General features: G+C 44.9%; 1 protein-coding gene across 1 annotated transcript; it reads right to left on the bottom strand.

Moving 5' to 3' along the window:
* Positions 1-1,466: 1,466 nt before the first annotated feature.
* Positions 1,467-7,639, bottom strand: omgb (oligodendrocyte myelin glycoprotein b). The gene is made up of 2 exons (XM_061218308.1): positions 7,297-7,639; positions 1,467-3,085 (listed from the first exon to the last, which is right to left on the bottom strand). Exons 1-2 carry the CDS (start codon positions 7,308-7,310, stop codon positions 1,867-1,869), a joined length of 1,233 nt encoding a protein of 410 aa, XP_061074292.1. The 5' UTR covers positions 7,311-7,639; the 3' UTR covers positions 1,467-1,866.
* Between the last annotated feature and the right edge of the window lie 4,612 nt (positions 7,640-12,251).

Genomic DNA, 12,251 nt, shown 5'->3' on the forward strand with positions numbered 1-12,251 from the left:
AATTTAGCGATAAACCCCTTCTGAAAGGAAAAAGAGGTGGGCCAGGGTGCAGATCTGGGGCTTGGTGACCCTCTGAGGGCAGGACAGAGCTCAAGGCGAGGGTCAGGGTCAGACGTTTTGCAGCAGGACAGAGCTCAAGGCGAGGGTCAGGGTGGCAGTGGAGGACCATTCAGCCCCCCGGTCGGAAGCAGAGGTGGAGGGGCGGGAGGGCTGGGTGGTATGCCCATTGCCTTTGGTGCTGTTGCTGGACGAGTTCCCCTTGTTCACATTCATGTTGCTCTGCTTGTTGCCGCTTTCCTCCCCACTCATGCGACCGTGGCTCTCAGTCAGTAGTCGCATCAGAACTGCCGCCACCAGCAAGCCCAGCCCCACCTTCGAAAGCATCTGGACCTCTGACAGGTGACCTACAATTTAAGAGAAATTACACATGTCACAGGCACCCTGTGAATGCCATGGCTTGCTGACTCCTACAATCCCTCTCTCTCTCCCTCCTTTTAAATAAAACTGTGGAAACAAAAAATATTTTTAAAACGATACTGCTCTCTCCTTGCTTTCAAAAGAAAGCTCACTCTTTTTCCATCTCCCTCCCGTCCTCTTTTTCAGACTTACTTAGACATGCCTCGTCTGCAGAGCGGTGCGACTGGAGGCTGAGCGCCCAGGTGCCACTGGTCAGGCAGGTGTGGCAGAATCACACATGTACTCACCTGTGCGTGTGTATGTGTGTCTGCTGGGCGACTGGAGTCCGTATGGTGCGGTGTCCTGGTGGCGGGTGAGGCTGCGGTCTGCACCAGCTTGCCCTTTATCACCCTGGGGCTGTGACACCACTGTGACATCACTGCAGGGGTGGGGCGGGTTGGGCTGAGTCACCTTGCCGTAAACGTATGGGTAGGGTATGGAAACTCTCCTGCATTATCCCTTTACGGTCCTGTCCGTAGTATGCCACAGTGACGCCCAGTGGCCGGACCGGGAGATGTGGCCAGTGTTTTTTACAGGTGGAAGGGTGTTGGCGACCAGCTTGGGAAATTATGACTGTTTTGATGAGCATAGTTATTGACATGGTCTTTTTCTTGCACCCCAAGCACGTTTTACATTGGCTAACTACGCTTTAGTATAACTTGTGTTGTGACCATATCTGTTATTTGCTTTCTTTCATGGTTGAAGGTTGGGTTATCAAGTTGACTGCTCATCACTTAGTTTTTGCCTCTAGTCCTTTCTCGTGGTAATGACATGAATGAATAAGTGTGTGAGATTATGCATGTGTTTGTGTGCATAACCCTTTGCATAATCTTTTGTGTGTTCTCTCTTCTGATTCTCTGCCTAGTGATAAGACCCAGGTCACAAGACACCTTCACATCTCTCCATCCTCTGTTCATTCGCTAAAGTGTGATGTTACACTACATCCCATCTCAAACACATGCACACGCACACACACACACACACACACACACACACCACTTTGCAAAAAGTATTTTTCTGTGTCTTTTTATATTTATAAAATACAGCATTATCCTTCAATGGACAAGCATAATACAGAGATTGGAACATTTTGTTTTCCAGTAATACTGTTAAATAGCTGTGTTCCCTTATGCATTACACACTGGATATAGATAATGTATATTGATGAGTCTCATAATGTGGTCATACATTACTCAAATTCTGCATTCGGCAGTTGACATGTTGGGAAGCATTCAGAAGAAAAGAATAAACATCCGGTTTTAATATAGGCAGTAACAGTCAGAGGTTATCATTATAATAATAATAAAAGAAAACAAACTGTGGATCCACAGGAGGTATGGGGGTGCTGAAAGCTCGGTGGAGTCTGAGGGAAAGGCAATGGTTCGGGAAAGAGAGGGTGGAAAGGGGGGTTCAGATGCTTTTGGGGAATATGATCATTAGAAAAAAGATCAGAGCGATGATGGATGGAAGCGGGGCACTGAGTCCATCGCTTGTGCTGCGGGGGACCCCTAACCCTGCCCCGCCCTTTCCAGCTCCACCCGCGACTCCGCCCGCGACTCCGCCCGCCGCCCCAGCCCTCCTCGGGCGGGGCGTTGTGCTCATGAAGGTGGAGAACGCGGGCAGGGTGGAGGCCGGGCGGTGGCTTTGGGAGGGCGCAGGGTTCCCGTCGGGGCCCGGCGGGATAAGGCTGGGGACCGGGTTCAGGAGAGCGGACTTCGACAGGAACCCGGAGGTGACTGCCTGCATGGGGGGCCGACTAGGGTAGGCGTCAGCCCCCACGGGGTGCAGGGTGTAGGAGGCGTAGTGCCACCACCCCGTGGAGGCTAGGTGGGCCTCCCCGCAGACCGAATGGGTGTGACACGGACACCCCAAAACCCGGGCGGAGGTCTGCCGCATCCAGTCCAGCAGGTCCTTCAGGCCCTGCTCGTCCTCACAAGCCCACGGGTTGTCATAGAGAGTGAGGAGCCGAAGCCCGTGTAACCTCCGGAACACCTCCCCGTCCGCCGCCACAAACCGGTTCCCGTGCAAGTAGAAGTGGGCCAGCCGAGTCATCCGGTCCAGGGAGCCGGGCAGGATCTGCACCAGGTAGTTGTGGGACAGGTCCACCGTCTCCAGGTTGGTGGGCATGTTGGTGGGGACCGTCCAGAACTTGTTGCGGCTCAGGTTGAGTGACAGCAGGCCCGTCAGGGTGTTGTTGATGAAGACCACGCGTTCCAGCTGATTGGACGACAGGTCGAGGGCACGCAGGTTCCAGTGGTAGGCCGTATCGTTCTTCTCCAGCTGCTGGAGGCGGTTGCCGGACACGCGGACGTCCCACAGGGCGCGGGGCAGGCCGGCGGGCAGGTGGGACAGGCGGTTGCGGGACAAGTCCAGGGTGCGGAGGTGCGTGAAATGGGCTAGCATGCCGTCCAGGTCCTGCAGCCGGTTGTGCGACAGGTTGAGGGCGTGGATGTTGTGCTGCAGGCCGTCCGGGAGCTGGGTGAGGCCCCGCCCTGAACAGTCCACCGTTCTGTGCCCCCGAGTGCAGGAGCACGTGGGGGGGCAGATATTCAGCCCGCCCTGTCCCAAAAGCAGCAGCAGCAACAGGATACAGCTCAAGTGCGTGCAGGGGGGCATCATCAGGGCTATCCTGAGAAGGGAGGGGGGGACAAGGACAGGGAACATTAATAAGGTTTTTACTGAGTTGGTGACTCCATGCCCCCTAGCCACCCCATGAAGAAAATCCTGGTAATCCTGCAGCTCAGGACTCAGTTTGATGCTTAATCTCACACTGTTGGCATATTTGATTGACTCATTGAGGATTCCAAAGCCCTGGGTAAACCTATGAGATTAAATTTCAAAAACAAGCTGCTTTTGTGTGCCTTGCTGATATTTATCCTTCATTTCTTGTGCATGATGTCATAAACCCTTCCTGGCCATAAACACTTGGTTGATTCACTGATGACAGTAATGCTTCAGGCCGTTATTGTCTGCAGACATGTCATTCAAATGTAGTGAGCTTCATAGCAATTTGAAAGTAGAGGAATCTTGTTCCCATTTCTTCATTTAGTCTTCTCATGGTCCCTGACAGGTACTGATGGTTCACACACACGTGAACCATCTGAACTAGACCAGACAAGCCTGTTCTGAACTAATGGGAATGAAATTATCTGCCCCCAAGTGCCCTTAGTCAGCTGCTCAGTCAAATTGCCTCATTCAAATTCCCTTTGTTAAGTGCCCTCATTGTAAATGGCAAATGGTTGGCATTTATATAGCGCCTTTATCCAAATTCACCCATTCATACACACACTCACGCACCAACAGCGATTGGCTGCCATGCAAGGCTCCAATCAGCTTGTCAGGAGCATTTTGGGGTTAGGCGTCTTGCTCAGGGACACTTCGGCACACCCAGGGTGGGATCGAACCGGCAACCCTCTGACTGCCAGATAACTGCTCACCCCATTGTCCTTGTTAATAGGTTATAGAGCTTGACATTGACAGCTTGACATTAATACCTCCAGCCAAAGGTTGGTAGAATTTGGCAGTGGCCTTACTTAACTAGATGTAAGTATGTAACTCTGAAGAGTTACGTGCTTACATCTAGTTAAGTAAGAGGATGTTCACTCTTACTAGAGATTCTGGTGGTTGAGACTTCGGTAGCATTTGTTTTAGTTTGCAAAATGCATCATGCATAATGAAGTCAATTCACTGTGATATAGTATAAAGTCGTATTACACGGTACTACCCCATGAGCTCCCATCAGCACTGGGCTCACTGAGTGTGCTCATCCCACTGGCCAAAGAGGCCTCTTTGCCTTCTCAGCCTTCCTCAGTGGGAGAAGATCATAAAGGGTCTATATGAACTTTCCGCAGTTTGCTAGAAATGGGATCACGTGATTCTCTTGTGCAAACAAGATGGGTTAAAACTCTCGGGTATGACCCAGGGAGCTCATGTCCAAACCCAGGCAACTTCTGGAACTAATGTGAGACTGGGTAGTGTGAAATCTGTGTGATTGAAGTCTTACCCCAGGTCCAGTGGATCAGGTGTGTCATTCAGGAGCCTACCTCATTCGCTGATGAACTACTAGCCTATATAATGATCTAAGGAATAAAGGCAGACGGGTTGTCGCCTATGAAAAGCATTTCCATTTCCATTTTAAAGGCATACTATTGACCTTGAAAATATTTTAAAACAAAAATGCTTGGTCGTTACTTTGGTGCACTGGCAACCGGTGTCTGTGTTCACTGTCCAATACCCTGCTTGTCTGCTTGTATTTGTTATTCTGAAAACTCCTCGGGCCACTTCTTGGCCTTTTATATTTTTGTGGCTTTAGGACTTCCTTTGGTGGGGGGGGTGGGGTGGGGGGGGGGAGGGCGCGGTGAGAATGATTTAGAAAAACTAACAAGGTATTTCTATGAGCCCTGTTGGTACATGGTCTATATTTATTTTGCTTTGCTATTGCAATTGTATAATTTTGGTTGTATAAAATGGCTTCCCCTCAGTAAGGTCCCAAGGAGGGGCCAAGTCGATGCAGGCTCTGCAGAATTGTTTGACAATTCTGCAGAGCCTGGGAGACAATTGTTTGATTCTGTAGAGTTTAAATTTGTTTTTGTATTTTGAAGTCCTGATTATTGTAGCAGTTATTTTCTTATTTATATAGTTGCTTTTTCCTCTTTATTTTTCTATTTCCTTATTTTGGACACCTTCATTCTTTTTCTGCATGACTGTAAAAATGAGTCCTGCCTATTCACCTTATTTTTAGACTCTTGTGTCTTCCTGCTACTTCCCTTGATCATAATGATCCATGGTGACAGATGCCATTGGTAAAGTTCTCTCAGTTATGAGCCCTGAGTCAACTACCTTTAGTCAAGTACCCTCAGTCACCTGCCTTTACTTAAGTGCCTTTTGTTATGTACTCTTGCTCAAGTACCCTCGGTTTTCCCCTCAGCCTACTGCCTTAGTCAAGCATCCCTAATCAAGTGCGCTCAATCAAGTGTCCTCAGTTAAGTGGTGAAGCACCCTAAGGCGTGTTAGAACACTCAGTTAAGTGCCCTAAGACTAACACCCTAACCCGAAATGAAGTGTTAGTCCACCCTACACATCAGTCAAGGAAAGCATGTTTCTGCCAATAAAAAAGTCACAATCACACTTTCATAAAAATTCATTGTACATCCGAGTTCCAGTTCCAGCTGGGTAGTGACTGTGACTTCTGGGAATCAAGATAGAATCACTGGCCACCGTTACTGGTAGGCTAATCAGTAATGGGTGAAAAACGCTGGGTGAAAACCGCGTTCCGATTAGACGAAAATAGCAGGCGGTGCACATTTCAGCAACAAAATTAGACAAACGACTCTATCCATCTGTGTGAGGATATGGCCTGTGTTAGCCTTTAGCCAATGTTGTGTGTGAGGATATGACCTGTGTCTTTCGCCCATGTTATGTGTGAGGATATGACCTGTGTCTTTCGCCCATGCTATGTGTGAGAATATGACCTGTGTCTTTAGCCCATGTTATGTGTGAGGATATGACCTGTGTCTTTCGCCCATGTTATGTGTGAGGATATGACCTGTGTCTTTCGCCCATGCTATGTGTGAGAATATGACCTGTGTCTTTAGCCCATGTTATGTGTGAGGATATGATCTGTGTCTTTAGCCCATGTTATGTGAGGATATGACCTGTGTCTTTAGCCCATGTTATGTGTGAGGATATGATCTGTGTCTTTCGCCCATGTTATGTGAGGATATGACCTGTGTCTTTAGCCCATCTTATGTGTGAGGATATGACCTGTGTCTTTAGCCCATGTTATTTGTGACCTGTGTCCTTTGACTTATCTTGAAACTTTGACAGATTAAACTTGTTTCTTAGTAAACTTATTGATTAAGTACTTTTTATTCTCTGCAGTAATCAGGGCAGCACAAATGAAAGCACACATAGCAGGTGTGGAATGGAGGTGTGACTGCGAGATTTATTAATCATCAGCCACCTCACTAAAACAAATCTTGCTTTGACTGTTCAGACCCAGAATCTGAATAATACATTGGGGTTTGTGCCAGACACTGTCCTGCTTTTAGCAGGACTCGACCCCGGCAATGCACAGTGTCTCTCACACACACAGTGGTGCCTGTGTTTGTGTGTGTGTGTGTGTGTGTGAGAGAGAGAGATGCTCTGTGTGTGAGAGAGGCTCCACACTCTGTCTCTGGGTTGAGTGGCATCCAGGCTGAGTTTGAACCAGTGCCAGCTGCATCCAGGCTCCCCCAGTTACTGCAGTGAGCTGCAGCCAACCCACCCGAGTGAATGTGCCATGCATACCTGCCCCTACCAAAAAACCCTCTGTAGCCCCCCCCCCCCACACTAAAAAACCCTCTATACCCCCCCACCCACACAAAAAAACCCTCTATACCCCCCACCCACACCAAAAAACCCTCTATAGCCCCCCACCCACACCAAAAAACCCTCTATACCCCACCCCCACCCGCACAAAAAACCATCGATAGCCCCCCCCCTCCCATACCAAAAAACCCTCTACAGCCCCCCCACACAAAAAAGAACTACAGCAAAGTGGCACACACACCTGCCCCCCCCCCCAACAAAAAACCCTCTACAGCCCCCCCACACAAATTAATCTCAACAGCAAAGGGGGACACATACAACCCCCAACCTGCCCCAAAAAAATAAACAAAAGCTCCAGCCAGCATCTGGAGGTGCTCAAGGGAACATGCGTTACTGTAACATTGCACTGTCAGCAAGAAAATACTGCAAAGACTGTGTGTGTGTGTGTGTGTGCGTGTGAGTGTGTGTGTGTGTGTGTGTGTGTGTGTGTGTGACAGCATGCGATTTCTCTCCACGCTGTAAATCACTCACCTCATCTTCTTCATCACTTGATTAAGCGCACATCATTTCTCTCTTTCTCTCTCTTGCTCTTCCTCTCTCCGGAGATGCCAGGCTGGAAAGTGTTTGCTGGTTGGACAATAGGTAGTTAGGTTTGCTTCTTTTCCCCTCTCTCTTCTTGTTTAATCCCTCATTTTCTCTGCTGAATTCTCTCTTCCGTTTTCCTCTCCTCTCCTCCTTGCTCTGTCTCTCCAGCCCCGTGCAGCTGTTCTCTGGTGCTGTTCAGGGGCAGGCGTAGGTGTTGGCGGGGGGCTGTGTGTCCTCTCCCCCAGGCATGGCAGAGCCCTGAGACCAGCACCTCCACTGCTGCCGCTGCTGCTGCTGCACGGAGAGAGGGAGACAACTGGGAGAGAGGGAGAGAGAGGGAGGGAGGGAGAAATGCAGCACAGACAGCCCCCTTCCGCTGCTGAGATGAAGGTGGGCGGGGGGGGGCTGAAGTGGGGGTTGGGGGGTGAGCTGCTGACTCTCCAATCTTTTATAACTGGGAATCTGCACACTCAACCTTACCATCTCTCTCTCTCTCTCTCTCTCTCTCCACACTCAACCTTACCATCTCTCTCTCCCCTCTATCAATTTTTCAGTTCAATTCAAGTTGCTTTATTCGCATGATGGAGCATTACATTTTGTATTGCCAAAGCATGTATATGAATATATATATATATATATATATATATATATATATATATATATATATATATATATATATATATATATATATATATATTAAATTCAAGTTGCTTTATTGGCATGACAGAACATCAGATTTTGTATTGCCAATGCATGTGATAACAGAGACATGTCTGAACCACACGCATTCAGAACACAAAAATTACCAATCTTGTCGTTTTGCCATACTGGCACCAATATACATGAAAAATATTTTGGTAAGGTATTAAAATGAATCCTGATTTTCATGAAATTTCATGAAAGTCTGTTTGGTAGTTTTTATTTAAAAATATTAGTGAAAATTTGAGAATTTTCAACTTTCAACTTTTCTAAAAGTTTTTACAGTGTACAGTTTCTCACCCAATTAGAACATTTAGTCCTAGTTTTATAGTGCCTTTTCCAAAAAGCAGGTTTTCGTGTGCTTCTGTTGTTATTAAAAATTTATATTTATATTTTTGGAAATGAGGTGCCATTGAAAATGAACCGTGAACAGTTAGCTTGTCTGTTGTTGGCCACAAATAAACGAGGCGTCACAACATGCAAAGAACTTACTTCTGTATTTCACAAGTTGGCGACCAAGACCGGATGGACATCCTTCCGTAACTGGAGACGTCAGTATCTCAACACCAAAAGTTTTCACATGGTTTAACAAATTTTTTACCAAGCTAACGTGTTAAATGTCAGAAAGCAAAATGCTAGCTCACTAATGTAGCTCACCAGGAGATGGGCTGGAGATACAACACAGGCTCCGTCCAACACAGGATTATTTCATCAACTTCACCTCTAAAGATTTTGCTCCCCTTGTTTTAATATTCCTCCAGTTCCGCTAGCAAGGTAACTTAGCAAATGCATCTCTTCCTAGCCCAGCTCAATGGCTTTAATGTGTCATTTTCAGATGAGAAATTCTACACAAGCACCCATAAACATTTGAATGTTATGTGAGTTACCTACCAAAACTGATTTCATATTATTTCATTAAAAAAAAAAAACATATTGTACAGTTTAACTAACGTTAACTAACATTATCATCATTATAGCATGTTCGCTAGTGAATCCTGTTACAGGTTTAAGCATTTTCATAATATGGAGTCAAAAGTAACATTCGCTTTACTCATATGCTTCAATACTTAATTAAAGATACAATAGGTCATTTCGGACTCCTAACGATCAAGAGAGGAATTGCAGCAACCAACAACCTCAAACCAGAACACTGTTCACACTATGTCTATGAATATAACACATGAAAAAGTGTTATTATACAGTTCCCTGTTCTCGTGCGCTGTTTTAGAAAGCTGACAGTGACAAACGCAACAGAGCCTGCTGTCTTTTCGTAGTGTTCTATTAAGAAAATGTTTGCCGTTCAGGTGACTTTATGAAATCTTGACTTTGGTATGCTACACAACACTATTTGTATATACTTATTTAAGTTTTCACTTTAACTAACCAACTATATTATGAGCAAGCAAGTTATTTGGTGATGTAACTAGCTGGCTTAATAACTAAGATATAATAGTTTACCACATACAATGCAACTTACAGTTTGAGAGAAATAAAGGTTTAGCTAAACACGATGATTGAACACGTAAAGAGATAAAAGGAACCTGCCCAAATTGCACTCCAGACAAGTGATGGCTGAAACTCTGTATGCTATTGCTTATCTAGTTAAAAAACAATACCAGTTCGCTATCAGTAACAACAAGCAAATTAGGTATTACTAGTTAACTTCCCAAATTTACCTGAGGCACAACGCTTGTGCACTATGCTAGTGGATATTTGTAAATTTGTCAAGCTAACTATAGCTAATTTGTTTGTTGCTACCGATAGCAAATTGCTATTGTTTTATAACTATATATGTAGTCTTCATTTGGATAATAAAGCCATTAAAGGGCCAATTAGCTGTGGCAGTTAGAATAAATAATATAATATAATAATATTTGTATGTATAGACGCTACCTAGTTTATCCTGTTATGGTTAGGATTTTGTTTCATATTAATAATCCCTGAGGATTTTGACTCAGAAGTAACATTAACTACTGTGATATCCGGGCACCTATACAGAGGCATATTTATATGTATAGATGGTTGGTGGTCTTATATTTTGTATTTGCTTCAGCCTGGGTACACTTGCAGGAATGCAGCTAAAACAACTATCATCTAGCTAGCCGTGGCAGTGTTTGTAGCACTTTCGCTAGCTAGTTAATCCTGTTATGGTTAGGATTTTGTTTCATATTAATAATGCTCAACTATTTGGAGCCAAACATTAGCATTAGTAACATTCTGTGATACTTGTGCGTGTATATTTAGCTATATCAAACAATGGCCTAGTTACTTATATCACCATAGCTGTGGTAAGGTTAGCTAGCTTAAGTAACCTTTTATGGTTTTAAATGATATCTAATTATTTTAACATTAACTGTAATTAAGTATTTAATGACTTATTTAAGATTTTGTACAACTAGCAGTGGTGAACAAACGTTACTAGATAATGCTGCCATTTGCCTTTTTTTGTTGTTGCTACAAATCCATCTCTCTCTTGCTTCATCTCTCCTAATAGCCATTATCGACTCTACTGCCAACTGACGAATGTGAGGAATGTGAATAGCAGGCAGGTTTTCCATGTCATTTAACCAAGTTACGAACACGTAAAGTAAAATGCTGCAATATAAAAATGATTTGTGAATACTGAACGAAATTGTTATTTATATGAATTATACGATGTGGTCTAGCTAGCTACCAAAACTAAAATGTGAAATTCCAAGCAAAAGTGGATAGTGGTGCTATACGAACATGTTCCCAACATCGTTGCAGTTAACAAAAATGAACAAAACTGAAATGTTGTGATTGAATGCATTGCACATTGATCCAACAAGTGTTGCTAATAAAAACTAGAGTCCATTAAGTACATTACCAATTGTTACCCTGAGTGTGTCCCTTAAACTCATTTTGAGCATGCAAGGTGTTGTGGACTAATCTGATTTCTGACTTCGCCGGAGAGATTTGGCAGTAGGCTACACGAAACTGTTAGCCTACCTCAGCTTGTGCCTTGCATACAGACACTTGCTTGCTTGCTTGCTTGCTGCTGTCCATCGTTGCCGAAGATGACGTCACTTCCTTGGGGTGAGTGGTGGACTCATACCACTCACCACTCATACAGACACACATGCACACACATACAGTACACAGCACACGTACAGTGCACAGCGTACTACTATAATAATAATATCAGTAATGATAACAATAACCTTACCCATCAGTGAGGAAACTGTTAAACTGTCAAAAATACAAAGTCACACAGTAGTGATGTGCCACTTGAATGCAATATGTGGTATGTCTGAGCTATCACATAAATTCCTCATAAAATGTTCTCTAAACTTCCCCCAATATCAAGTCCTTCTGATGTTATGTGTATCACCATAGCCGTGCATCAGTCATACTGCAGACTCCCCCTTCATGCTTCCCCCTTATCTGGTCCTAATATAATAGCATAATATAATATTAATCATTTGTTATTTACATTACATTACATTACGTGGCATTTAGCAGACGCTCTTATCCAGAGCGACGTACAACAAAGTGCAAATCAAACACAAGAACAAGTGCCAAGAGGACCTGAGAGGACAGTACAGTTCCGAGTCCTAGTGTAAACATACAGAAATTCAGAACCCTTGAAGAGTACAATCAAGTATTTAGCCAACAATTTTTTTTTGGATTCTGAATTTTTTCCCCATTTTCTACCAATTTGGTGGCCAATTGGAAAATTTTAAATCGCCCATGTACTGCTGAGGAAACACTGCGTGAACCCTGCCCCCCAGCTGCCGGAAGGAGATCGACACGCCTTCTTCAGGCAGCGTCATCTCGAGCCCTGGACCATGATTCCAGGGCAATCAGGGACACTTGTATGCAGTGATCCTCCCCACTGAGTCCCTCCCCCCACCCTTAGAGTGGCAGCCTAATTGACCTTTTTGCTAAGCTCCGCTCCCCTTAGTTATTGTTGCTAAGTCCGACAAACTTTCAGTTTCAACATGGCGTGTTTGACAGCTCTTCCAGCTGAACTGCTGTCGTGCTTTTACAAAGCAGCAAATGCGGTTTCAGATAGGAGTAGACAGAAAGGGTTACAGTATGCCTTTGAGGGTTACATACAGGACATCCAGGTAACACAAAATGAACATAATAAGGCGATCAAAATAGAGGCAAAAGCCTATAGATCCCAATCTAAAAGTGAATTGCCACATAACCTGCTGATCGAGACGGAGGCTGGCACT

This window comes from Conger conger, chromosome 13 (assembly GCF_963514075.1).
Source record: "Conger conger chromosome 13, fConCon1.1, whole genome shotgun sequence".
Taxonomy (NCBI): Eukaryota; Metazoa; Chordata; class Actinopteri; order Anguilliformes; family Congridae; genus Conger; species Conger conger.